At 36.1% G+C, this 27,690-nt stretch overlaps 4 protein-coding genes across 6 annotated transcripts; 2 read left to right on the forward strand and 2 right to left on the reverse strand.

The window, feature by feature from the left end:
• Nucleotides 1–2,112: 2,112 nt before the first annotated feature.
• LOC119980973 lies at nucleotides 2,113–4,297 on the forward strand. The gene is made up of 4 exons (XM_038823888.1): nucleotides 2,113–2,249; nucleotides 3,019–3,322; nucleotides 3,497–3,745; nucleotides 3,901–4,297. The coding sequence occupies exons 2-4, from the start codon at nucleotides 3,083–3,085 to the stop codon at nucleotides 4,111–4,113; spliced, it is 702 nt and encodes a 233-aa protein (XP_038679816.1). The 5' UTR covers nucleotides 2,113–2,249; nucleotides 3,019–3,082; the 3' UTR covers nucleotides 4,114–4,297.
• Nucleotides 4,298–4,418: 121 nt separating this feature from the next.
• On the reverse strand, nucleotides 4,419–8,303 carry LOC119980974 (signal recognition particle 14 kDa protein-like). The gene is made up of 4 exons (XM_038823889.1): nucleotides 8,144–8,303; nucleotides 7,307–7,400; nucleotides 6,917–7,026; nucleotides 4,419–4,871 (listed from the first exon to the last, which is right to left on the reverse strand). The coding sequence occupies exons 1-4, from the start codon at nucleotides 8,144–8,146 to the stop codon at nucleotides 4,716–4,718; spliced, it is 363 nt and encodes a 120-aa protein (XP_038679817.1). The 5' UTR covers nucleotides 8,147–8,303; the 3' UTR covers nucleotides 4,419–4,715.
• Nucleotides 8,304–9,059: 756 nt separating this feature from the next.
• Nucleotides 9,060–23,301, reverse strand: LOC119980972 (DNA polymerase I). 2 transcript variants are annotated; one of them, XM_038823886.1, is made up of 16 exons: nucleotides 23,166–23,301; nucleotides 22,835–23,061; nucleotides 21,825–22,017; nucleotides 20,456–20,535; nucleotides 20,000–20,038; nucleotides 19,251–19,269; nucleotides 17,019–17,072; nucleotides 15,412–15,539; nucleotides 15,260–15,328; nucleotides 14,108–14,193; nucleotides 13,183–13,292; nucleotides 12,165–12,215; nucleotides 11,531–11,589; nucleotides 11,047–11,091; nucleotides 10,332–10,406; nucleotides 9,060–9,421 (listed from the first exon to the last, which is right to left on the reverse strand). In XM_038823886.1, the coding sequence occupies exons 2-16, from the start codon at nucleotides 22,991–22,993 to the stop codon at nucleotides 9,311–9,313; spliced, it is 1,278 nt and encodes a 425-aa protein (XP_038679814.1). In that variant the 5' UTR covers nucleotides 22,994–23,061; nucleotides 23,166–23,301; the 3' UTR covers nucleotides 9,060–9,310. The 2 variants fall into 2 exon arrangements, with proteins under 2 accessions (XP_038679814.1, XP_038679815.1); XM_038823887.1 differs by lacking the exon at nucleotides 17,019–17,072.
• Nucleotides 23,302–23,827: 526 nt separating this feature from the next.
• LOC119980521 (glycine-rich RNA-binding protein 2, mitochondrial-like) lies at nucleotides 23,828–25,945 on the forward strand. 2 transcript variants are annotated; one of them, XM_038823248.1, is made up of 5 exons: nucleotides 23,828–23,983; nucleotides 25,053–25,188; nucleotides 25,273–25,341; nucleotides 25,461–25,567; nucleotides 25,647–25,902. In XM_038823248.1, exons 2-5 carry the CDS (start codon nucleotides 25,065–25,067, stop codon nucleotides 25,749–25,751), a joined length of 405 nt encoding a protein of 134 aa, XP_038679176.1. In that variant the 5' UTR covers nucleotides 23,828–23,983; nucleotides 25,053–25,064; the 3' UTR covers nucleotides 25,752–25,902. The 2 variants fall into 2 exon arrangements, with proteins under 2 accessions (XP_038679176.1, XP_038679177.1); XM_038823249.1 differs by lacking the exon at nucleotides 23,828–23,983 and having other exon boundaries at nucleotides 25,047–25,188; nucleotides 25,647–25,945.
• The last annotated feature ends 1,745 nt before the right edge of the window (nucleotides 25,946–27,690 follow it).

A 27,690-nucleotide genomic window follows, 5' to 3' on the forward strand; every position in this document is an offset into this window, starting at 1 on the left:
AAGGTCATTGAATTTTCTTTTATTTTTTTTTTGATATTGGGGAAGGAATAGAGAGACTTAAACTCGAGATCTCTGTGATATATGATATCACACATATAAATATCACACATATAAATATCGTCTCAGCTACTCATGATTTTCTTAAATATCTTTTTCTTAGTGATGAGATATTTTAAAGAAGGATTGAAAGGGATTTTAATTTCATTTTAGACCATGAAACTAATCAATAATGATTAATAACAATTTCTTTATTCAATTTAAGAAAAACAATAGTGTGATGTTTTTATCTTCCTTCCTAATTTTCATTCACTATTTTATTTTTTTTAACCAATAACGAAACCACGGCTATAAAAATATTTTTCATTGTGAAAATCAAACTAAGACCTTCCGAGTTTATATGCTTTGATCCCGAAAAAATTTATCAATTAAGTCATCACCCATGATTAATTATTTTGTTTCTTTTTATGAAATTCTATTGAAATTGTGCCAATTTTTTTTTGTGAAATAGATAAATCCAAAGAGGCAGATACACACACATTTTATCATCAATTATTGGCTCAGTAGAGGTCGAACAAATTTATAGCTTTGAAAATAGTTTTATAAATATAATACTTTACATAAAGGCATAAATAAATACAAATTTTCTTTCTATTATTTATTATTGTAACAAAAAAAAAATACTTTTCTTCCTATTCTCTATTTGTTGTAAACCACAGAGGATATACTTCTGACACCCATTGTTTTCCTTCATCCACAGTTTCATCAAGTGGGTCCTTTTGCACTAAACCCAAAATAAATAATCAATTAATACAAGCAAAATCTAGGGAAAAAAAAGTCATGTGCCTTTTTTTTTTTTGAATTAAAAATCTTAAGTTACATTAATTAAATATATACACACATACATATACATTAATTAAATATATATTCATAGAAGTTCTCTAGCGTATATTTGAAGTGCAGACTAGGGTGTTGTTTTCGTAAATAAATGAGATCCACACTAGTGAGTTCCGTTTATTATTTCATTTTTAAACACTCTAAAAATATTATCCCTAATAAAGAATTCCTCCATATATATATTGTTCTATCACTTCATTGTCCTTTTGATAAGAGAGAACTAAATACTTCCACTTTAGTTGACAACTTGACAAGTATATATATATATAAAAAGGGTATGGTGACATAAAATTAAAGACATTTGGATGATAGGGTAAGGAAGAAGAAAAAAAGCAGCTTTGGAACATATGCCCCCGCCTCCCTATATATTCTTTCTAAAGTGTTATTGTTTTATGCTTATTTTATAAACAACTATATATGATCATAAATGTACTTTACATATTATAATTAATAGTCCCATGAGAATAAAATTTGTCCCAACTCCTAACCTTGTTTTGTTTGGTTAAAATAGTGTACACCATATCTTAATGTTTAGTAGGATTTATGTACAATTGAGACAAATCCAACTCTTAATATATAATTTTTCCTACCACTATCACCATATATACCCAACTAACTTGTTCTATTTTCTCTCTCTCTAATTAACATGGAAAATGAAGTAATTGAAAATAAATTGTAAAACATTAAATTGTTAATTAGAAAGAGTTTTCTTATGACCACTCGTTGAACTTTGACACAACTTACTAAGTGGGAGCTTTCTGTATTTGCGGAATTGACTACCGCAGTTTGAAAATTTTTGTAATTTGACTCTATGTCCATGGCCACCGCAAACTGAAATGTAACTTCTATGCGGATGCTCGAAGCAATGCTACATACCTCCAATTTATAATTCCTATTTTACCTTTAATCTTATGTACCATGTATGATATTGATTAAAAGTATATATATCCCTTTAACATCGAACACTCCAAGTGCATTGGGATAAAATGAGAGTGATAAATTGGGGGTCTCGAACATTTTCCATGCAGGGAGACATGGAAATACAAACGTCTCACTAAGAGGAAAGAGTCTATATTTGGGTGGGCTTTTTCTGGGTCGAAACTTTTGAGCCCATTATGATTTTAGAAAGGAAAGCGTAGGCCCATAAACCCAGCTTGGCCCAATCCAATATTCCATGCCGCCTCATATTGCCGAGGAATTCGATGCCCTGTCACCTGTGTGAGGGTGTGCAACTGTGTCTCTCTCTCGTCTCTCTTGATTCTTCGTCTTTCCCACCGTGTTTTGCACCAAACCGATAAGGGTCCGCTCCTCCGCGGCAACCGTCGACCGACATATCCGTCGGGACAGAAATTCCGGTGAGCTTACGCTTCCTTGCTTGGTATTTTTGTAAGTTTTTTCATTTGGGAAGCCGTTCTCTTGGTGTCGGCTGTCGCGAGATGGGGAACACCGAGTGAAAGACCATTTTTTGATCAAAATAATCGAAAATTATCCCGTCAAAAAAAAAGTTTTATAGTTTTATTTTTTATCATGAACAGAAGGGATGGAAGTTATATATACATGGTGAAGGAAAACTGTTTGTATGTATGTGTGTGTGTGTATATATATATATATATAAATTGTTGCTTATATGATTTTTCTTCTTGTGGTTCTTGGTTCAAATACATGAATTTGTTCGAGTTGTAACCTCTATGAAGCAGATGATGATTAACTGTTGCAGCCCATGTATACTACTTTATCTTTCAATCTTTTTGGGTTCTAATGTGTTCATATAGTTAAATGGGCTTCTAGATGCCGGTATTTCGTTAGTGATCCTTTCGGAACCTTGATTTGTCACATGAGCCTGAATTTCATATTTCCGTATATGAAGAGAAGTATAAATATCTCCATATACTAGTCGCTCGCTAATGAGTACCGCATCTTCAGGATTGTAACCCTCCCACGGCATATAAGCTAGACTGTAGCGGCACCATCTCCTAAAATTTGTCCCTTATTCCTGCTATGTAAAAGATGCCAGTTACCTAGTACATGCCTGTACTGTAGTTTGTTGTTTTCTTTGGGGTTCTGATGATTTATATGGGTTGCTGATTCTGGATTCTCTCTGAGTGTGTTGTATATTTATGTAAGGTTAAATTATTGGAGCGTTAATGTGTGATTTGAGGAGGTGAATTTGGGTTGGGAGAATAGAAGGATGAGCAGCATTCAGGCAAATCTTTGCAAACCTTGTCCAGATGGGGTCCCTGCGAGGATATCTGGATCAAGTCGCCTTTCTGCAACGCAGGTTGTTTTACCAATCCGTGCCTATGATCCCCTAAGGAACTCCAGAAAACTTGAATCAATGAGTCATCATGGGATGCCTGTGTTGAAATGCCGGCAGGGCACAGCCGTTTGCTTATTCGCCGGCAAAGATAAGTCTGAAAGTGAAAATCAGGTAACTTTTTTCCCCTCGATATATCTTTTCTATCTTATATATTTTGATTGGAAATTAGGTGCTGAATTAGGGAGGATTATGATTAGAATTTGGGATTTCTTAAACGAGAGTGTAAATAGAAAACTGTGGTTGAAAAAGATAGAAAACTGGAGCTAAGCTGTTGATTATTTATAGGGATCTTCATGGAATGCTCTTGAGAAAGCAATGGGAAGCATTAAGGGACAGTCTGTAGAAGATTTATTGAGGCAGCAGATTGAAAAGAAGGAATTCTATGATGATGGAGGGAGTGGTAAAAATCCACCGCGTGGACGCGGCGGCGGTGGAGGTGGAAATGGCTCTGAGGGATCCGGTGATGAAGGATTAGCTGGAGTCACGGATGAGACTTTACAAGTGATCATGGCAACTGTTGGCTTTATTTTCCTGGTAATTTCATCTTCTCAATCTCATGTGCAAGTTCACTGTCCAGTTCTCTGGAAAATTTTCTTTCCTGATGGAACTGGCTTGAGAAGAGGATTGCAGGGCCTATGCTCACTCATTATACCACCCATTAACAATTCTGTATCATGATTGCATTGCAGTATATCTATGTCATAACTGGCGAAGAGATGACTCGGCTGGGAAAGGACTATATCAAGTATCTTTTTAGAGGACATAAGAGTGTTCGTCTAACGCGTGCCATGGACAAGTGTAGTCGGTTCTGGAGGATCGTTTATGGGAAGGAGGTTGACAAGCATTGGCTGGAAAAGGAAATTCTCAAAACCAATACCCTGTATGATGGCCCTGACTCCTGAGAAGCACAGGCGTATTGCTAGTTCGTTCTTAGAATCGGATTCTGATGAGTAACCTGTTAAGTAGGCCTCATAATTGACTCTAGAGATATATAGACTATAGCACTATGGAGGAGACAATTGTTTCAAGCGTCCGGAGGACGGGGTTAGTCACATTTCATTTGATGACCCAGGAAAAATGGATGTTAGGAAAAATGGATGTTCAGTAAGTTCAGTAAGTCTTCTATCAGTTCTATGTGTATTTATAACTATCATGCATGTCATATAGGATTGACGGTAAAATGAATAAGGGGTAAAAAAAGTAAAAATTCTGTAGAAAGTTGAAGCTTGTATAATAAATAGGTTATAAGCAAGATCTTAACAATTATTGGCAAAAATTTAACCCCAATGGAGGATTTCAACATCCTTTCAGAATTCATCTGAATAAAGAAAAAACCCATGTTCCTCAACCTCTGCACAGTTTCTAACACTCATAATAATCTTTTCACATTTCCCAGAAAGAAAAAGGTGGGGAATCCCAGTAATATTCCATTTGCAGAAAAGCGGATGGGTGAGGAATGGGACTTTACCTGGGTATACAGGCACAGGAGCCTAACTAGATGGGTTCACACCCTCTTGGGCTTCTTAGAGCCTGAGTCTTTCTTATCAGCATCTACAGTCTTCTTCCTGTCCTTCCTCTCCTTTTTCTTTAAAGAAGTCATGTGAGCCTTGAGAATGGTTGCATAAGAAGATTGAAAACGCTGATGATCCTTTGGCCCAACCTATACAATAAAATCAATAGTCAGCCAAGATGAACGACATCCACTTCTACGTGCTCGTAAAAGGGACGGGAAATATCATCCATGCTATAAGTAATCATGCCTTATCAGGCCAGCGAGGAGACAAGAACTAGAAACTTAACAACTTAATCTCATTGTATCTTAACAGGAGACCGGTGGGAGTGAGGTCGCATAATAAAGCTTCTTGCGATGAAGGAACTGAATCTATCAGACAATTAAAGACCGCCATACAATTTTTGGCCAAATAAAAGGCACAACCACAAATTTACTGTATGGTATCATGTCAGGATTGACTTCCAGGCTTTAAAACACTAGTTGTCCACATCGTTCTTTTGCTCCAACAGTCAACTTAAGACAAGATTGTGAGCTAACAATCAACAGCCACAATACACTACGAGCACTACGCATCTCTCACGAACCAGTAAGGTCCCCTCACTTAAGAGCCCCGGGATTTATCTTGGAAGGTCCATTTGCTCAAAATTCCAAGAAAACGTCTTCTATGTTCTGAAACCTTCAAAGTCCACCCACAGTCCACAAACCAAAACACACAATTCCACAATGAACATTCCAAAATCCAAGCTACAGAGTACAGAGATTATGTTTGTAATAGCAAAAGTAAGCACCATTTGAAAAGCCGACACACCAATGAAGAATACCACCTAACCACAAAGCTCTAAGAATTCAAAATGCCAGAAAAAGGGCACCTAGGCTTAAATGAGAATCCAATGATACACATTGTCCACGGATCAACTCTGAGACATCTAATACAGAGATCCATTTCACTACTAATTAAGCGACAAATATCCATGAAATTGTTCTGTCCTTTTCAGATTGTAACCCCTTAGTATTTTAGTCAAAATGGACCTAAATTCCAAAACAATCAGCGCAAAAGAAGATATATATTCCCCCCCCCCCCTCCAAATATGTCAAGCAGGCAATTTAATAATTGATGAGAAATGAGTAAGTGGAAAAATTCAGGACTTGGTTTTTTTCTTTTCTGGGTGCAAAGAAAAAAAAAATCTAGGTAGTGCGTCCAAGATTAATTTCCAAGTAACCCATAAAGCTCCACGAGAAAAAAAAAATCAACGGGTTTATTCAATTCACTCTTCAATCTCTACATATATTTTGATTGTTCAAGGAGGATGGGATTCGAATGCTACCATTGGCAGGGGTGGCAGGGAGCTTGACCACTTGAACCAGTGGTGCTCTTCACTCTCCAATCATATATTATGACATTTTGTTTTACATCCAATCATAGGATCCATATATCCTTGAAATCCTGCATTTTGATGTAAAATCATTTTATGCATATCTACAGCATAATTAAACAGATGCTGATACTTCTCCCTCTAATTCTTTCACTATTCATTTTTCATAACAGATCAGATAACCCATGATGCCCCAAATTCTGCATGAATTTTAAGCCACAATACCATAAGTAACAATAATAATTGCTTAACAAGGACAATGTTGATAAACCTACTCGGGCAAACAACGATAAGGTCAGAAATTTAGGTAACACTGGGATAAGAAAGTTTCCTAAGCGCTCCTAAGAGTGCTAATGACAAGTTAATATCCAAACCCATGAACTTGAATTTGACAACTAGACCACCATTTCAAAGTAACGATGGCTCTGTTCCTAATACATTAGATGCCATTCTAGCTTGGATATATAATTTATGCACAGGTGAAGATTCATTAATCATTATCCATGAGATATCATCGAATTGATGTCTAATACAGGTAGCTTGCCTTAGGTTCAAATATTACAGCTCAAATATAACAGATAGAACTCTAAATACATAAAAGAATACCTATATGCAACAATGTATGACCAGATCTTCAAACAAAGTACATACAGTGCATAAGCAGTTTACACAGAAAGATCACACTTTATAAGATTATATCTGGGGCTTCTACAATTCAGTTCAAACCATTATGGATATGATACTAACTTTTTAATGCACAGACTAGCTGTTAGCTGGACATGTCATAAAAAAACCTTGTTCAGAGTTGAAATTACATACCGAAGTAGAGATTGTCTTCTTTCCATCAGTAGCACGGATAAGACACCTATACTCAATGGGCTCACCAGCAGTTACCATTTTATTCCTTTTTACCTTGGACTTCAATGATGCTATATCAAGGGGGGAAAAAGTCAATATCTTGAACATGAGATCTCACAATTAAATGTGCTGTAATAAGAAAAGCAAACAAAAAGAAATTTGATAGGAAAAGAATTGTATTCAAAAGGCACCAAGAAGATGCACCAAAATTACAAGGAGGCAATACAAATAGCCTCAAGAAGATTGTTACAGGAACACCAAAGCTTTCAAGTTGAAGAAATACTCTCAGTAATTAATTAGAGTAAGATGTAAAAAAAGCAAAAAAAATTAATTAGAGTAGGATGTAATTACATCGTTTAAGTGTAACCCAAACGGAGCCTTTTTCAGTGCTGCGTTCGAACATGCTTGTGAGTTCATTCAGAAAAGGATCTGGCTGTAGGAGAACCTAAAAGAGACCGAAGTACAAAACCACACAATACATTTGTTCAGACATCAATCATGGTGAGGGTGAAATCATAGACAAAAATTCCCAAGGAATTGGTAAACCATACTAGGTAAGAGATTGACAAACATACTTCCAAACACGACAACACCACATCACAAATTTTCGTAAGCAAACACAATTGTAAATTAACAGATGAACACAGCAAACAAGGAATAAACAATAGAACACACATCCTTTGGGAGCAATAACCTCGTGGCCACATGCTGTTGGCCTTTAGCCCAACTTACCTTGTCGTCAGGTGGGAAAATGTTTCCCGTCCCAAGTTTAGATCCATATCAAATGTCCAAAGGGCAATCTCGTATAGTGTTGTTCTCAGTACCAAAAAAAACAAAAATACATCCGTTGTGATGTCAAAACCCAAATTTGAAATAAAGATTTTTCCATACAAATATAAATATACTCTCATATATATGCACACTACAGGATTCAAATCGCTAAAAGTGGATGTGATCGTGTCATGAAAGCCACCTATATTACTGAGAATCCAAGAGGAAGATTTAAAATTGTTTTAACAAAAAAAAACGGACATCAAAACAATGGCATCTGTAGTTTCCTAGCAACGAAAAGTAACATCAAGCTTCAACATAAAAGGCCGAAATTCGGTCCTCATCAGAAACATAAACTGTTGAACAGGAAATCCGAAACAAGACATACAGAGCGATCCATAGGGAACCGAGAGTTACCATGACTAATGAAGCCCTATGAGTGACCCAGAACCCTAGCAATACGCGACTCTTTCTCTCTGCTTCAAATCGCGAAGGAGCGAACACAAACTGTTGCACAGGAAAAGAGGAAGAAGGCGCTATGTTGACCGTCAGTCTGGCTCGCACAAAAGGGTCCGATCCGGATATGCTAAATAATCACGGGTCCGAAGAGACCCTGTTTGGTATACAATAAAATTATGAAAATATGTGAATATACATTATAAAACTTTATTCAACATCGGATTTACATATAAGCAAAAATCTAATATATTCCCGATGCGATTCTAGGTCTAAGAATCAATGATGACGGTTCAAGAAAAACAAAATCGTGTAGATTTTTGACCCGAAATAGACAATATTGATTTCTAGTATATGAGCTAAATTTTCTAATATGATATCCAAACTAACACTCAATTAAACAAAGGTCAAATTCCCGCAACCCAAGAAGAATAAAACCGTGCGAATTTTTAACCCACAACGAACAATATTATTTTGTAATGCTTGGGCTGAATTATTATTTTATAAGCTAAGCTTATGTCATAATAAAAAGATTATTAATTACGGGTTTTTTCATTTGAATTAATTAGATGAAAAAACAATAAAAGATATTTTCAATTCTCAAAAAATGATCTTGAGAATGGGAATAGATGACATTCCCACAAAACAAAGATCCATCTTGCGAATTATAATAATGAAAATACGAGACTTGAACTCACGACCTACCCTGATCAAGTTTAATATATCAACCAACGACCTGTTTATTATGTGAAAAAGACAAGTCATCAGCATGCATCTACTTCTAAAACCTCATAAAACTTCCAACTCTTTCCAACCAAAACGCAGGAAAACTTGAAGGTGAAGGACAAGAAAAAGTTGACACAATCCAACCTGCAGATGAACTCAAAATGGTATTTGCGCCTGACAAGGAATTTGGATATAATATATCAAGGGGTCACCATTTGACCCGTGAGCCTAGAAAAACCATAAACTGAAGCATTGAGTAAAATGATTGAACTAAGAGCCCCACTGTATATTATATTAAATTTCAAAATCCGCCGACATTAAAGGCTAGCCCTAAGCAATACAAACTCTGCTCTTCGTGGCAGACTAAATGTGTTTCTGCCACAAGTACATAATAACAGAAGCTTAAAGCTTCTTCCACAGATAGAAAGCTCTTCTAATGATTGGATCCGCTGAAAATCCTTCTGCATAAGCACCGATTGCATTCAGAAGGCTTTTGAATTTCTCTCCATTGTCCTGTATCATTCAATCAAGTACAGGAAGGGGGAGTGGGGGGAATATCAGTAATGTATGCAAATTTACGAAAGAATGTTTTTGTAAGATATTAAGGGTAAACAACTCCATTGCACAATGCTCATGCAATTGGCGGGGTCAGGAACATACAAGATTTAAGCAGTCTTCCTCTTCCTCCCACATAATATGCGGAGAGACTGTTTCACAGGTTTAAACCTGTGACATCTAATTTAGATCTATACAACTTAACAACTTAATCATTGGGCCACATGTTTGCCTATCAGCACAAGGGGGAATAATCCGTTACTTACAGGCAATGCAACAGGAAAAAATGAATAATTGATGAGCTAATGTTTTAAATATTTTGATGGGGTAAAAGCTGAAATGACAACTGAAGATGTATCTCTTCGGAGCTCAAGGAGAAAAGTTGAGCATTTTGAAAGACGAATGAAACTAATTAAAAAAAGAAATTGAAGGTCGAGGACGGCCATGAAAAAATCATGAAAGCGGCATAACATTGAAAGGATCACAACACCAACAAAGAAAAAAAAAAATCTTTAAGAGAACACTAATCAAATTTCACAACGGAAGAAAAAATTAAGAAGAAGAAGCAAAACTCTCATGTTTTATTATTACTATTAAAGTGAGAGAGGACTCAAACCTTGCGATAGTTCAAGTACTACGTAGTAGCCTACCACTAGGCCAAGAGCTACTTGTTTAAGTTGCGTCTTTTCTTTAGAATACATTTCGATAGTAGCCACACACATGTTCAACGGTCAAATTAGAAACTTACATTGACTCAGGCAATAGAATTGCAATAATGAAACTATTTTCAAGCTGATAATCAGACTTCCCCACATTTTTGCAATACAACACATCAAAAAAAAAAAAATATGCTTGAAAGTATACAAACCTCCGGTTTCTTGAATGTTAGATCTCTAACATCGAAAGGCACCATATAGAAGGGAAGATCTGAGCGTAGCAGTGCCTGCAACATGATAAACTTCATCGATATCATTACAAAGTTCAAGGCAGGGACTCTAGGGCAAGTTTCATACTCAAAATTTCAGTTCTCTAGTTTCTGCCTCTAACACACTAATTACTAAGATACCCTATATGCCTCCCATGCATATGTCAAAGAAAAGCTTGCTTGAGAGTATTAGGTAACCACTCCATCTCCCACTTGTGCTGTATCATTAAATCAAACAACTTAGCTTTGGAGAGAGTGTGCAAGAACCCGACTAACAAAGAATGGACAACGCGATACTTTACCCCATAACCATACCCATGAACCAAAGTAACAGAGAGAGGACATCTTGACATAGTCAATATATCAAATAAATGTCACAGACTACAGAAAACTTCAATAATCACCCCGCAGATTAGATAATTATATAGCATAGAAGGAACATGTTTTTCTTTTTTAAAAGTGTTATCATTTAGTCAGTCACAGGGACACTTGAACTATTAGATGCATAAGAATGATCTGCCTGAAATGACATAGATATCCTGATAACAAAAATATGGAGCTTGAAGGAACTCAAAGAGCCATCATATTTTGCATGAATGTGGTTACAATAGCACTAAAAAAAGGGATTAAAGCAATCAACAAAAGATTAAAAGATTACCAAGTTCTTGCTCAGGATAGCCTGATCAGCATTTGTTATCAAGGCCTACACGATAAACAAAAGGGTTCAGCCATACGAGAACAGATAAAGAGGTGTTTCGGACTAACACCTTTGATTTACATGTTAGGCACAATATTCAGAATCACAAAAGGGCACTGTCAATGGTAACTTCGTAACTTAAAAGTCAATGACACAATATCTTGACCACGAAAATATTTGGCTTAAGCCAAAGGAACTAGCAAGGCCCAAGTTTCTTATTCCCTTAACTGCCCCTAAAATTGTGCAATATCAATGATCCAGCTTAGGCAGGGTACAGTTCACAATAACTGCTCTAATTCTACACATTTTTTACATTCAATAGATGGAGATAGGGAAGCAGGTGTTATCCTCCAATTTCTTCATAGAACTTTCAACTTCTTACTTTTGCCAGCCTTTAAGTTACTGCTAAAAGTGGCAATATGATGATGTAATTGAAAATTGTTACCTTTCTAATGCGTTCCTCTTCAACTTGATCAACACTTTGCAACAAAGTCTCCAGTGTGCCTTCCCAAAGAAGATAATTATAAGTATTCAAAATATATATAGACACATTTAAATGAATAGAAAACACAAACACAAACACAATTAGAGGAATTTAAATGGAGATAACGAAAGAATAACAAGAAAACTAATAAGCGCCTCTACGCTCCACAAAAATTTGACTTTACGATTTTTTTATATTTTTTTAGAATGGAAGAATTTTATGAAGCACCAAGAAATTTGACTATATGAGTTATGAATACATTCGATTTAGCAAGTGGGAAAATTGCCGTTTCTACGAGATTTTTTTTTTTGGGAGGGGGGGGGGGGTGTAGGGGAAACCAAAACATAAGCCTGGTGGTCTATGCCCATGCATGAGTCTAGCCAAACACCAAAGCAAAGACCAATACATAAAAATCTCATCAAAAAGAGCACGAAAAACTGTTGTACATTACAAGAGTACTGCACTACTACTTTTAATAGAAAGCGAACAGTTACGAACACATGCAGAAAAGAGAGAAAATTCGGATCAATTTATACCACAAAGAAGCATCAGCACAGATGCTAAGTGTTGTGTGTGTGCAGGAGTTGTCACATACCAAATCTGGTTATCAGTTGCAAAGCATGAACATCTCCAATACCTTCAACTCCTGCAGTCATTAGAAAATAGAAACTAACATCACATCAGTGAATTTTTGGCTCATTTAACTCTCGTGAATAAGAATTCTAAAGAAGCACAAAAGCTTTAAAGTTTCTTAAAAGTCACTTTTTCTGAGGCGATGTAGGACGTTCCATTACTTCACCTTGTATGTTCAAAAGCCCAAGCAAGTACCAAATGGATAGTCGAGAAACATAGGAAAGATTTCGAGATTCAAAAATCATAGTAAACTAAGATATCAGTTCGTCAAGAAGTACCGATGCTAGAAACTTATGCCAACACTTTATGCAAAGACACATGAATAACTATGTACAATTGGTACATGAAAGTATAGATTATTAATGATGGAAGCCACATGACACATGGCTACAATCCTATCATGGGGTCCAGAATAAATTTATCGTAGTTGAAACAGTGGGCTGGGTCAGCAAGACAAGTCCGATGTATGCAAACCTTACCCTACATAATATGTGGAGAGAATTTTTGTAGAAATTGAACATGTGACCTCTACGTTGCACTCCTGCAACTCTACCACTGGGCCACATGTTTGCATGTTGTAAACGATACCCGTGCACAAGGAACCCACAGGTCAATGCAGATATAAGCAATTATATGGGTATCTTATACTAGATATGGTGAGTCTTGTCAGTTAATTGTTGACTCCCCAAACAATCTTTTCACATACCTCCAATCATATTTATTTATAGATGGTGTTAAATACGCTTCTTATTAAAAATGATGACGTGCAAATATGGATAAAAGGACTTGAAGTTGCTGAGGAGCATCTTTCAAGTAATCAAATGGGTGTTCAAAATTTGCTTCCTATATGAAGAATTGCTTGCATCAACTAGCTTCTTTCCAAAGTAAAAAACTACGATAATTGGTTAAAGAGAAAATAAACTTAGGGTGATGCAATATATTACATTGTATTCAGTCCTTAAAAGAGAAGCACACAAAACCTGGAATATTATCACTTTTGTCTCCCACAAGAGACATTACATCAACAAACTGAGAAGGTTTCAGATTTCCATATCTTTCAGCAAAATCTTCCATTCCAAAGGAGGCCATCCTAGGGAACCAAAATAATAGATATCAAACTCTTTATTGGTAGAATCAAACACAATCTTCCAAAAAAAAAAAACAGAATACGCAAACCAAATGCATAGAGATAGTGAGAGGTATAAGCTTCAGATTCTTGATAATTCTTTTGACAAAATTAGATAAATTAGATTACTCTAGCTAATGTAGGGAAAATGGGTAATATCTCGATTCATTTAGTCAATGGGGATGTCAACATTCAATGAAACTAGAATACAAAAACAGGAAGGGCTCATCTAATGCTACAGGAGAGTGAAGAGTCAAGTGAATTGCCACATAAAGAGAACTGATGGTGAAGGTGTTATGTTCTACCTACTTAGATGTATTACAGTAATAATAATTTCATATCAAGTAAGACTTGAATTATAAAATGACGTAAAATCATAATATCTCATAGAATACTGAACAGAAATTCCATCTACCGTGTGTTCTTCCACTCTACCCATTGTTTCTTCCTTTGCCTCAACTAATTAATATGCAAGCTGATTGTAACTTCACACCAAATAGCCAACAGAGGTGCCTTCTGAATGGCACTCTTTGAGGAATAGGTTCAACAATATTGCAATGCAAAAATTATCTATTCCACCCATGACTACTGTCTGCACTACACACCTCCTTCCATTTTGACTTTGGTATCTTGTCAACTTTTATATATTTCCTAGTTGTTGTATTGGCATTGTATCCGAGTACAAGGAGAACAACAAAAATATATAGCTTATAGCCTTGTACATTCAACTTATACAAATGCAAGGGCATAAAAAAAGTTGTAATTGAACAAGTACTTACTCAAAGCCGCGGGGCGCAATTCGTAGAAGTCGCAAAGAAGGTGACAAAATCTGAAAGAAATCTTTGTCAGGGGACACAACTCGCACCTGCGTAATATAAAAACAAAGGACTTGTTAAGAGGAAATATAATAAACAAATTAAATAACAGAGAGGACAACTTTGAGTAACTTCTTCATTATGTCATTAATGAGGCACTCCACACTCGGACTTTGTTGACCAAAAAAATAAAGCCTTGAAGATCAAAGACAGTTATGGTGTAGATATTAGACTAATATTGTTCAATTTCACACAGAAAAAGGTCTAACAATTTACTTCACTCAGAATTGCAGAATAACTAATTGTATGGAAACCAAAAAAAAAATAGCATAAGTTGTAAGCAAATTTAAATTAGTCATGTCAGACAAAAATACCACATAATAAAAGTTAACATACACTTATTAAAGATAACAATGAAAAGACCCAACCCCCAGTCCAGCAAATCTCTAGTGAACTCAGTATTATAATTTTAAATGTTAATACAAAAGCGCAGAGCCAAAATGATGCTAAGTCTTACTTTTCCTAGGGCTACACATGAATCATCTGGCATATCCATAGACTACAACAGTAATTATGCTGTTGTTAAAGAGAACATCTTTTCCAAAACTAATGCTATTATGGCAACTTGAAGCATCAAATGGATCTAGGAGAGTACCAACACAAGTAATGTGAAAGAATTCAAGAACACCATACCATCCTCGAAATGTGTGTTATATACATAATTGAGAAATCCTAAAGAAAGTTGGAAAGAAGTCAACCAACATAAGAAGAAGAAAAAACTAGGGCTACTTTCATAACTCCAGAGAGTATGTCTGGAAATAATCCCAGTAAACTTATGTTGCTTCTGATTAGGGGAGAAACAAACACTAAAGCAACATGTTACGAGATATGAAATTGTAGAGGGACTAGATAGAATTGGAGGGAGAAAAGAGCAAAGATGCCGTTAGAATCAATGATAAAGCAAATTAATAATAATCCTTGTGGGTGTAATATAAAACATTCTAACTGATTAATCAAGATTTTCTAAACCAAGACAAAAGATGGAGGAAATACGACCACTGTGTTTCAAGAACATTCTTCAATTTCAATGTTTAATAGTAGAGATTAAATGACTACCTTGAACCCATCCTCAACACTCCTTGCAGCTAACGTTCCAATTACGTCATCAGCTTCCACCCCTGGTACCTGTCTTCACGTTAGATTATCATTAGTTGTCACGGATAACCAGGGGCAGCGAATCAGACAAGTTTGACATATGTGGCCTTTACCTCAATCACCTTAATGGACATAGCTTTGATGGATGCTTTCAAATATTGAAGTCCCTGAACTATGGTATCAGGTGTGGGGGGACGGTTGCTCTTGTATGAAGGGTATAGAGTGTGACGAAAATTCAAGCCTTCGAAAAGATTTGAGAAAATATAATTAGAACTACTTTTGAATAGTAAAATGCAACACAAACATAAAGCAAACGACTAACATTGAAGCAAATAAATTTCTAGGTTAAGAAAAGAAGAATTTTCTTCTATGGTACATTTGACCCTTGACAGAGCTAAATAATGGAGAAGGAACAAACAGCTGGAAACTAGACAATAAAGCCTCAAAATGTGAACTTCCTTCTTAGTTGATTTCTAGAGTCTAAAACCAACATCTAAGATTTATATTAGTACTGAAGAAGTATAAACCAATCGAACTTATTAACTATTTTACCAAAGAGCATGTAAAGTGTGAACGCACACATTTTTTCATCAGGTCTAGAAGCAATACAGCCATACAAAATAAACTTTGGACAAAAACTTTGGAGCACGTCACTTGAGTTTGTGCATTTGTCCATGGAGTGCTTTTGCATATGTATAAGGTTAGCATTATTTAAGAAGAAGAGAGAAACCTAAAGGAAATTCCACGTAAACATCAGTCTAGATCTTAGCAACTCTATTACTGGGCCACAGGCGGACATGTGGCGCAATGGTAGAGTTAGGATTGCAACCTAGAGGTCACATGTTCAATTCCTGAATAAGCCTCCCCACATATTATGTGAGGGAAAGATCTCCGTACATCTTATCAGTCCCAATTCTGCCAACTGCGGGAGCATGGTGCACGGGTGTTAGTTTACCTTTTTTTACATCATCGGGTTGCACTAACTTTGTGCCCCTTAATAAATTGTTTTACATTAAAAAAAATATAGCCATAATGTATGCTGATTGGTAATTCACCTTGACAAACACCCCTTCCTAAACCCCCAAACCACCACATGCCCCACTCTCACTCCCACCCCATCATAAAACAAAAAACACTGTGCTGGGTTTGACACATTTATGTTGGATGGAAGTGGCTGGAAATTAAGCCAGGTCATGGACAAATAAGCACAAAGTAATGCAAAGATTGGCAGGTGGCACAATAGGTCTTCAATTAAATTATGGTGGTCGTTGAAATCAGAAACACTGCACACAACTCTAAAATATTACTTTCAATAATTACAAATAGATACACCAAATCAAACACAAACCCATCAATGGACACACACCACCACATCTCGCCTCTACAATAAGGTAACAAAATATATTCCCCTTCTATGGAATAGATAATTTGGGAATTCTACAAGATAAGGTAAACAACTTCTGTGCACAAGGCTCCCGCATTAGGCAAGATTGGGGACATGCAAGATGTACGCGGACCTTACTCCACATATTATGTGGAGAGGCTGTTTCCAGGAATTGAACTTGCGACCTCTAGGTTGCACCCCTGTAACTCTACCCCTGCAATTCTGCAAGATTCCTCGAAAATTTCCTTCTCCTACCTATAAATGCGATCGGTAATTTCTCAAGGAGCACTACTAGATCAATTCATTGTCAAAAACAAAAAAAATGGATAAGCATACCTTTTGCCATGATATTTTCTTTGGATGAATTACAAGTATGACCAAATGGAACTCCTGAAAAGAGAACGTTGTTCTATCAAATTTTGCTTGAAACAATATCTCCACAATCCAATGTACCCCATGAATGGCGCAATTTGACCAGACTTATAAAGGGAAGGCCACACTAGATAATTGGTCTTCGACATCTAACGGCAAAATGCAGCCAGGGAGAGTTAACAGACCCACAAAAGTATGTTCTCCAGAGGATAAGACAAGTACTTAAAATGTGTTTCTCACACATGAGTTTTATCAGCATATCTGAATTCAAATTTCAAAAAAACTATAAATTTCTAAAAATACTTAAACCTCGCCTAGTTGCCATTTGATACGACAGGCAAGAATAGTTTTAGCAACAAATTGGCATCTAGTGAGATATGAAACAATAACATACCATGTCCATAATATTCCCAAAGAATAGCATCTTCCAAACTTTTGCAAAATGCAAATGATAGATTCTCCAGAATCGGAGGTATTTGGCATCACAATAGAAAAGCTTAAACAACAAACACGGAGTTCATAGGAATAGCACAACAAATGAGACCTTGGAGTCCACAAACAGATTCTTTTTCATGACACAAATACTAGGGTGACAAATATTTATACAAGAATGACACAACATAGTGAAAATCCAAAAGAAGACCCAACCATCATGACAATCCACTCCCCCCACATCCAAAACAAACACTTACAAATCTTAATCTCCCAAGTACTTTGAAGCAACTAAATGAATTGTTCATCAAAAACCACTAGGGGCCCATCACTTAGGTTCTCTTTCATGACTCAAATCTTATTTAAGAATCTATTCATGTATCCTTTCACATCTATATCCGTGGTTGTAACTTATAATCATGTCTTTATCATTTTCAAGTTAGACAGAAAGCCTGAGCCTGGTAAGCCCCCTTAGCTAAGCTGGACCTATTACACCCTTAACTAGAATAAAGTGAAGACTATACAAATTACAACATTTTTTTCCACTATTGACATCCCAGAGACTGCAATCATAGAAAGATTGATCAATGAAAAATAGGTTGTTCAAACATTAATACGCTATCGACAATCCAAATTTTGTAATGAATACTAATAGATCTTCTGTGCTAGAAATTACACTGTACACTTTCTTGACTATAAAAATCTAAGACCTGGTCTTGGATATATGTTAAAATCAAAACTTACTGACAGATCTTCATTTTAGAAACAACTTTCAAATTTAATCAAGTAGTGGAAGAAGGGAGAGAGCTAAAAAGTAATTAATAAGCACTCACATATTCACACACAGACACACACATGCAGGTATACAACAAGCAACAAATAACCACTACCATAGAAAATTATATATGTCCTCCAATGATATCAACAAAAAAAACCATCAGGGTTTCACTTTTGAACAGAATTCCAATTATGAGCTAATGGCAAATCTATGTTTTAAAAGTTTTATAAAACAAACCAGTAAAAGTAAATGTCTCATAGTGTTGAATAAAACATCCTCACTCTGAGATTACTGGAAGTTATATTCACTTATATTTTAAAGATACAATTATATAAAATATGAATACAACTACTAAATATTAAATAGGTACAACCTTCATTCTTCAACTGCCCGTACCCACCCCCTCCCAAACCCCACAGGTTATGAGTTGTAAGAAAACATTTTCAAGTGCTACGAATGACAGAGATGTAAACTAAGTGAAACTGCTTGCAGAGGGTTCTGATCTTGATGAGATGGTAGATAAAAATCTATTCCCGTTTTAGATGTATATGTTGTAAGACTATTGAGAGATTTAGTTATTGTACTTGAAAGCATTCAAATAATTAAGCAGCGGAAAAAGCTAAACATAAGAGACAAAGATTACACAACAAGAATATGAATCCTCTAAACAAAACTCAGGCTCTAAATCAGCAAAATGATAGCTAAAGTCTCTATCATAACACAAACCAAAGGAAGAAAAGGAATTAACTAGGAAACCAGAAACAGCTGGAGGTCCAAAGTCATGTCAACACTAAAATCAATTCATATTTAAACCCCTCATGCTAGGACAAAGGGCATAAGATAGCAGGGATTCAACATTGCACAAAAAGAAAAGACTTTAAAAGGATGCAACATTACAAATCAGATAAAAATGTAGAGAACGGAAGAGCAAAGAAGCACAAATGATAATAGTGGAAAATTAAATTCCACGAAACTCATTATCTCACCATCATGGTCAAAAACCACCTGCACAAAGAGAAATAAACAAGATAAATAACTAGTCAAAAAAGAAACAAACCTTGTTTGAAAGTACAAAAGAACCAAGTAGAAATAGCAAACTAGGAAAAGAGATTACTGACTATTCAGAGCATAACTGAATCATCTATGTGTGCTCGTGCCGTATATTAACATGCAACACAAATATCATGGAGAAAGAAATAAAATCTCTAAATAGGATCCTACTGAATAACCAAATTGATTTCATAAATTCCCGTTACAATTGCATAATTATCAATATGAAAACAACTGGTGAATGTATGTTTTCATATCACATAGAGAAACCAAAAGGTCACACTTAGTAAATGTATGTTTTCATATCACATAAAGAAACCAAAGGTCTCTTCCCTTTGTCCCCAAACTGACACGAATATTCAGAAAATCCAAGGCTAATATCTTCTCAACCCTCCCCCAAAACCCAGACAAGTGAAGGCTTACCAAAGGTTATCTAACCACATTATACATGTTAACATAAGAATCTTGTTGAGTAATTGGACATCTGCATTTACAATAATCAGAATACTCTAACGCCAAAATAAAAAAAGGTAACATCTTAGTTAGATATTGACAAATATAGTTCAACAACATGGCCACCAGCACAATCTAAATTCGAGACTGCTAATGCATGCATATATGTAAGCTTTGATGAATACTGAATAGGTATAGAAAAGGACATAAACTTAAAAGAAAATAATCATACCGCCACATGTGAGGGGATAAATTCCAAAACGTCCATTATCTGCAAGAGACATAACATATGATTTGCTTCAGACCTAAAGAAACTCAAAGCAGAGAGTGAGTGAGAGATAGGTGGGAAGTGAGAAAGTGGAAGTGAAAGAGAACTGAACACCAAAGATAGAGTGCAAATACACCCATAATGACTCACCAAAAGCAAATTGCATTCGCAAGAAGGAAAAAAAAAGTTATACAAGATACCAATATAAGGCTAATATTCAAACCAAAAAGGCGTAATAATTGATGCCAAAATGAATTACTATATGTTATGATGTGCCACTAGTAGAAAATTGTTCTTTGGAAATAGTGCAACAAACATCACACGTTAGCATACAAGATGCAAACAGCATGTGAAAATAGATACCACATACAAGAGAAAGAAATAATATAAGGTCCATGATTTCAAATAGATACCACTTACAAGAGATATTGCGGTGAAAATAGTTAAAACCCAATCTCCATTGCCATCAGCATTTGATAGATAGCCATGGTGCAACTTTGCTGGCATTACCAAAGGAAAGTGAAATATTATTGATTAGAGAAAAGGGTAACAAGCCAACTTTAGGTTGCATCCCAATACTTATGTTGCAGAACTTGCATAAGATGCTTGTTGTCGCATAAAAATCACAAAGAGCTACTTAACATTTCAGTATAGTAAGCTATTTCCTCCAATATCCAAAATCTCTTGAATTGCAGGCCAAATACATCTCCATTTTAACCACCGTCCAAGCAAAAGATAACAAAGAAAACATAGATGCACTTGTTTCTGAAGTCTGGCAGAAAAGTTATCTGCCTATTGGCAACAATCATTTTTAATACTTAGCTTAATCAACAAAATTCATGCCTTTCGTCTGCAGGGTTCAACTTACGTTGGAATCTTCACGACAGAGTGTAAAAGATAAGAAAGAAAACATAGATGCATTTGTTTCTGAAGTCTAGCAGAAAAGTTCTCTGCCTATTGGCAACAATCATTTCATTTCTAATACTTAGCGTTAATCGACAAGATTCATGTCTTACGTATGCAGGATTCAACTTCTGTTGGAATCTTCACAAAGAGTGTAAAACATTCATGAGACGGCCAGCGTCGTAGCTATGAAAAGTAGTTGCATCAGCAACATACTCTCTAAGGTCAAAAACCACAAAAACCGCCTCTAAACAATTCAAGATTAAGGATCCATACATCTAACCACCTTACACCCCACAGCAATAGTGAGAGTTTTATGCACCAGGCTGGACCTTCCAATAAGAATTTGTATAAAAGAAGCACCCAAGGTGCAAATAAGGAAAAAAAACACTAATTTGTCCGTAATATGTTTTAAAGATCCAAGTTCCACAAAATGCTCCTATAAAATTTATTCTCATGGTCATAACTCCTAAGGCATAGCAAAAAGCTTAAAGATGTAATTACTCCCACAATTTTCTAGTTCTTCCAAGTAGGTCAAATACATTGAGACTAGGCTGCCAGTTTTGCGAAATATATAATGTACAAGTGTGTAACCATTTAGCTACTCTTATGTTCAAAGAACTTGCTATAAAACCTTTGCCAGCTTGTCATCAGACTCATTATAAGATATCATATCCCTAAGTTAATGACATCAACCAATGTAGTTCTTAATATTCAAATCAGTAATTAGCCAGTGAGTAAAAAGCCCATCCTATCAGTCCACAACATTTACCTATAAAAATGTTCCATTACTCAGATGCTTCAACAATGTAGCCCAAAAAAACTCATAAACATCAATTCAACATAAATAGTTTATTTTCAGAAGAAAGGTAAGAATAAAGCATACCTAAAAGCTTGTAGTATGATCTATATATAATTGATGTGCCATCTATGAGCATTACTCTGCCATTTGAAGAATCAGAACTTGCTTGTCTCTCTTCATGCTTGATTGGATTCAAGAGTGCCTGTTCATGTTGGTCCCTTATATGTCCACTTTCAGAAGAAAAAACTACATCACTATGAGAAGTTGCAGCATAACCCTGTAATGACATAGCAAATCCAGAACTAACCATATGAGGAAAAACGACACAATGGGCATAATATTAACGAGTAGTTAGTTTAATAGCCACTAAACCAGAATAACCAAAGAGTTATTTAGATTTATTGTTAAATGTTTTATGAAAAGCAGAAAATGGATATGGCCCAAAAACCAACAAGAACTGTCAACATATTGCAGATACTTTTCTTTTATATCCATAAATACTCACTTATATTTCACATTTACAATGCCTGCCCATTTAAGTATTGCCAATTCATAAGTTTATTACTTGTTTTCAGAATAACCATATGATGGGCGTCCAAAATCATCAGTGAAAACTGCATACTGATTTTATCCCACTTCGTTCCAAACAGAGAATCTACCTTATATATGCAAGCAAGTACTCAAAATCATCACTGCAACTGATGTTTTCAGAACCATGGCTCATGGAGTGTAAAAGATAAAATCGCATTTCAAGCACGATGGAATTCCATTTCCCAGAGGTAAAACAACTCTGAAGTTTAGTAAGTTAGGAAGAATAACATAATTATCACAACTACTGATGCAAAATATTAAACTAATGAAGCTTAGGCAAGTGCAAAGCGCAAGATATGGCATAACCAGCAGAATTCTGCATCTTTATAGATATCATCATCACTCTTTTAATTTTCCTCTCCTTCCATTTTTCCTTCTTATTCTTTTGCTTTCTTTTTAGTGAGTAACTACAACCCATCAAACCAACAAAAAGAAGTACCCTTATCCTTCTAAGGCACCTTAAACCTGACGAATCTCATCAAATTTTTACCATCATGCATTACCTTCTTGGAAATAATGGACGAAAAACGAATCCCATCAAATTTTCGGATGTTGAAGTTGTTTCCAGTTGTACAAGTTCTTTCCCAGTTTCTCCCTATCAAGCAATTAAAACTCCTCCATAATGGATGAATGTGAGGACGCAGAGAATGATAGCAGGCCATGAACTCATAGCAATCTTCCACGTCGGGTATTGCCTGAAATTCTCTCTGAAAGGTGCAGTCGCTTGTAACTTACATAGATAGAAATACAAAACGCAGTGTTAAAACTACGAAAAATGATGAGAAACAACAAATACCCAAAATAAATGTAGCAGAGGATGAAAGTGGGTTTCACCTGGTGTTCAAAGAACAAGGGGAAGAGCAGCCGGAAGAGCACGAACCAACGGCAAGGTCTCTGCTCCTGGAATTTGTTTCTTCTATGATGTGGGTTACTCCATCTCCTCCCTGTATCATATTAGACTGGGCCTCACTATTGGGCCTGAAGTGGACATAAATTCAGGTATCTGAACTTTGTGAAAGAAGACAAAGCGCCCAATCCCCTAAACTACCCATCCCAATTAGGGGTGACAAAATTATATCTGATCTAGATCATCAAATTTGTCCGATTCAGATAAAATCAAATTTGAACATAAATTATATGTCAGAAATATGAGTCCAATCATAAAGTTTTTGTCTGGTTTAAAATCGGGTCCAGGTCCAAACATTGTCCAGACCCTAACTCCAACTACATTATTGCTCGAATTTAAACTAATTCGGGTTAGGTCAATTAAGTATATTCGAAATTCAATCCAAATTAGATTCCAACACATGTAAATATTTCATAGATACATACTTTTATCTGACCCAAAACCCTTTTTTTTTTTCACCCCAATCCCTAATTTTGTTTGTTGCCGTTAGGGGTTGGATAGCAGAAGTCCAGCAACAGAAGGCGGACTTTACTCCTTTTTGTTTACTCAGCATTTCGATCCATCACCACCATACATCAAGAACGCAAGCAACGGTCTCAAAATAAAGTAAACCGTACGTGAACGCAGCCCTGTCGCATCACCGTGTCTTTAAAGGGCTGAAGATTTTTTCACAACCCCAAGTCCTTAAACCCCAACGCGCAGTTTCAGTCGCCAAACCCTAATCCTTTGAATTTCCTCATCTTAGGTATACACTCTTCTTCTTCCTCTTCTCTTTTGTGCATGCGAGAGTATCGATATGTATATTTACGGATTAGTTTTGCTTGTAGGAAATCGCTTGATATTTCTACTTGATGTTCATTGTTTGGAAATTGTTATCTTTTTTCTGTGGATGTTATAATGTTTACAAACTGGAATCTTTTTGTGTTTGACGTTTTTTTTTATGTTTTTTGGTGATTCAGTATTTTGGGTTTCATGTTTTTCCGATCTGTTATGGGGTTCTGTCCCAGATTTTTTCCCTGTGTAAATTAGTAACTCCTGTTTGGCTGCTGAGAAAACTGTATATATACTTTTAAGTTGGTCACTGCGAGATTTGTGTGTGGAAAATCTAACCCTTTAACTTGTAAATAAATCAGTATGCATGTTTTGTTAGTGCAATTTGATCCTTGAACTTTACATAAACGATTTCTTGTTGTCATGTCTTCTTGATGAGTTTTATGTTATAAGCATCAGTTGAAAGAGATGTTTCCAAAGAGACTTACACAAGTTTTTTAAATATATTTTACTTGTTTGCAACTGTATAATAAGCATGGGTTTTTGTTTTGGCTGTAAGGGAAAAAATGTCCTGAGTTTCTATGTTTTCTGTGTTGCTGCCAGTGATAGATTGTTTGGACTGTTGACTTAAATTAAAGGTTCTTTAACCATCTTTGATTTAGCTAGACGAGAAAAGTGTGTGATTTAAATGTTCTTTGCTGCATAGCGGATTCTTTGCCTGTCAATATGTTAGATTCATTGGTTTTTTGTTGAATTGTTTCATGGTTGTGGTGTGGTATAGGAGAAAAGGCATTACCGTAGTAGAAACTGATAAACCTTCCTGCATCCTTTGTTCCTTCCTAATTATATTTGTTATCACATTGAACTCATTTTTGGTCTTCTTTCATGTTATGGTTTTTTATTTTATGATTGTTGAAGTCCTTTATGAGGCGGAATGTTTGTTATTTGACATTTATAATTTTCATAGCATTGAAATGATACTTGGTTTTTTTCTTTTGTCATTGTGGTGTGACTGATTTTGTTGGTGTTAAACTGGAGAACAGTCAACAGTTTAAATGGCATTTTTTAACAAACTTGGGAGCCTTGCAAGGCAGAGTGTATGTCAGAGTGGGAACGTTTCAGTGTCCCATATGCTTAATTCTGTTCGCAACATGTCGTCTTCGAGACTTTTTATTGGAGGTATTGATGGGAGTGTTAAACCATTTTTATGTTATTGAATATTTCGTAAATTTATGCAATGTTCTTACTCATATTTGTTACCAGGACTCTCATATGGAACTGATGATCGGTCTCTTAAGGAGGCATTTGAAAGCTTTGGTGAAGTAACTGACGGTGAGTTATAATATGCAGAGTTGCATAATATACTGTTTGGCCAATTAGTAACGTGGCTGAGGTTTTAGTTTATTGTGTATCATGGTTCTTTGAAATTCAATGTTGTTTTTGGTTTGCAGCAAAGGTTATCGTTGACAGAGACACTGGGAGGTCGAAGGGCTTTGGGTTTGTCAACTTCTCAAGCACTGATTCTGCGAGCTCTGCACTGTCAGCCATGGATGGCCAAGTGAGACATTGGATTCTCTAGAAGATTTTATGCATATTTTATTGTAGATTATTTTGACTGTTGTTTTATATTATTTCAGGAGCTGAGTGGTCGGAATATTCGTGTAAGCTATGCCCAAGAAAGACCAAGTGGCCCCCGTTCATTTCGTGGCGATGGAGGTTTTGGTGGCAATTCTGGATTCTAAGCAGTTGTTGGTTCCATTGATGGCCATGTTCTCTTTAGCTAGCAACTTGTTCGCGCAAAAATGTTATTTGTCTGCTTTGTTTTGATGGATTTTACTAGACTTTTCGGAATTACCATTGTGCTTTCAGTGCCAATTTGTGCACGTTATGCTATATAGTTGTGGGGTAAGTTCAACTGTGGTGTTTGCATCTGTGATTTGTTTCTGCACATTTTATGGATTACTCTGCTCATATGGATCTTAATTGCAGGGATTTGCATTTTTGAGCCAAGGAATATGCCATATGTTGCGTATTGAGAGTATTTGCTTTCTAGGCTTGCCATGTTCATTGCTTTGCCATACTGACCACATAATTCCATAGAACAGCCATTCGACCTTATGTGGCCCAAGTGCTGGAGATGTGAAATTATTTCTTCAAATAAGAGAAGGATCTTTATTATAGGATTGCGAGCTACTGGAAGCACCGCAGTCTCAAACTGGTTGTAGCCATATGAAAAAACGAGAAGAGAACGAAAATGCTGTTTTGCTGCCACATCAAGAACAGAATGATTTAGTTTTAAGAACAGCAACATCAAAATATCCATGGAAGGAGGAAGGTCAGAAGGATTCGGAAATTCCTTTCGGCAGAAGGCTTGCCGAGTGGTGAAGTGATGTCCTGAGGAGACAGATTTCGGCTATACGGTAGAGCTGTAATATGGGCCTGTTGGCCCGGATGAGGTCAATGGTCCGTGCTAGGTTTGGCCCAACAGTTTCTAAAGGGGCCGGACTAGGCCGGGATTTTCGTCCTTTTAGAGACTAGCCCGGGTCATCACGGACAGGCCTGCCCAAAATCTTCTTAAAAGAAGGTCGGGCCGGGCAGGCTGGCATGACAGCCCGGCCCTTGGGCCTTAAGCGTGCCAAGCAATGTTATTTGTGATTCAGAGGCCTTAAGTTGCTGGGCCTGTTGAGCGCAGTGGGCCAACGGTTTTTGGCCACTACGAGCACTAGGATCTATAGACTACCAAAAAACAAGGTTTGGTGTCTGTCTTAATTCCAAAATTCTTCATTACAAGTGAGGAATAATCAAAGCCTTGTTTCATGCCATGATTTACGTTAATCAATCTTCAATCTCCTCCTAAAATCCCCTATCTAGGTCAAATGTTGCTGACCAACTAATGACTTTATTTTTTTTTTTTGGGAAAGGCCCACATGCCACACAAGCTAAGCCATGTCCGAGGGGTATAAAGGTCATCAAATAAAAAACCATCCAAATCCTAAACCCCCTGATGAGAATAGAACCCTGGACCTCAAGGTTCTGGGCAGACAACCTGACGAACTAATGACTTGAAATAAATATCAATACACGTACATGTTGCATATATTATATATGCTACTGTATGTATATATGCTAGCATAGAAATTCTCCCATAAGAAAATAAATTAATTGACAACTTTTTTTTTCATTGATAAAAACAATAAATATGAAGAAAAAAACAGTATTTATGAACAAAAGAAAAACAAATGTTTAGAATGGTAAAAACATTTTACCTTATAATAAATTTTTTTATATGGTCATGCACTAGATTTTGACCAAATTAACTGTGTAGTCATGTGAGAAATTTCTATGAGCGCGGACCTTACATCTCGAGTTTAAATATATATTGAATGTTTAAATAATAAACTTATATTGTATAGTTATTGTTTTTTTTTTTTTAAGAATGATAAAAGCAAATAAAATTGTTATAAATACATATATACGCGTACATACAGTATTTATTACTATATTTTATAGAGTTTGTTATAGTGACACGTAAGGTGGGCCCCATGATACGTACATATTGGTACTATGACACATGGAGTAACAGACAAAGTGCAAAACCGCGTGGGTCCCACTCTTATCACTGAATCCCCTCCTTTCCGGGACTTTTCGCAAGCCGGTAGCGGTGACTGAGGGACCCACGAA

The sequence above is a fragment of the Tripterygium wilfordii genome, chromosome 16 (genome assembly GCF_013401445.1).
Source record: "Tripterygium wilfordii isolate XIE 37 chromosome 16, ASM1340144v1, whole genome shotgun sequence".
NCBI classification, from domain to species: Eukaryota; Viridiplantae; Streptophyta; class Magnoliopsida; order Celastrales; family Celastraceae; genus Tripterygium; species Tripterygium wilfordii.

Bases quoted from the DNA above. Each gene is read 5' to 3' on its own strand.
- LOC119980973 (XM_038823888.1), top strand. From the start codon at position 3,083: ATGAGCAGCATTCAGGCAAATCTTTGCAAACCTTGTCCAGATGGGGTC. The intron at 3,323-3,496 runs GTAACTTTTTTC...GATTATTTATAG, and splicing joins AGTCTGAAAGTGAAAATCAG to GGATCTTCATGGAATGCTCT. The intron at 3,746-3,900 runs GTAATTTCATCT...ATTGCATTGCAG, and splicing joins CTGTTGGCTTTATTTTCCTG to TATATCTATGTCATAACTGG.
- LOC119980974 (XM_038823889.1), bottom strand. The intron at 7,027-7,306 runs GTAATTACATCC...CCCTTGATATAG, and splicing joins TTGGGTTACACTTAAACGAT to CATCATTGAAGTCCAAGGTA. The intron at 4,872-6,916 runs GTATGTAATTTC...TTTATTGTATAG, and splicing joins AGAAGACAATCTCTACTTCG to GTTGGGCCAAAGGATCATCA.
- LOC119980972 (XM_038823886.1), bottom strand. From the start codon at position 22,993: ATGGCCTGCTATCATTCTCTGCGTCCTCACATTCATCCATTATGGAGG. The intron at 20,536-21,824 runs GTATGCTTTATT...TGGTAATGCCAG, and splicing joins ATCATACTACAAGCTTTTAG to CAAAGTTGCACCATGGCTAT. The intron at 11,092-11,530 runs GTAACAATTTTC...TTTATCGTGTAG, and splicing joins AAGAGGAACGCATTAGAAAG to GCCTTGATAACAAATGCTGA.
- LOC119980521 (XM_038823248.1), top strand. From the start codon at position 25,065: ATGGCATTTTTTAACAAACTTGGGAGCCTTGCAAGGCAGAGTGTATGT. The intron at 25,189-25,272 runs GTATTGATGGGA...ATTTGTTACCAG, and splicing joins TTCGAGACTTTTTATTGGAG to GACTCTCATATGGAACTGAT. The intron at 25,568-25,646 runs GTGAGACATTGG...ATATTATTTCAG, and splicing joins TGTCAGCCATGGATGGCCAA to GAGCTGAGTGGTCGGAATAT.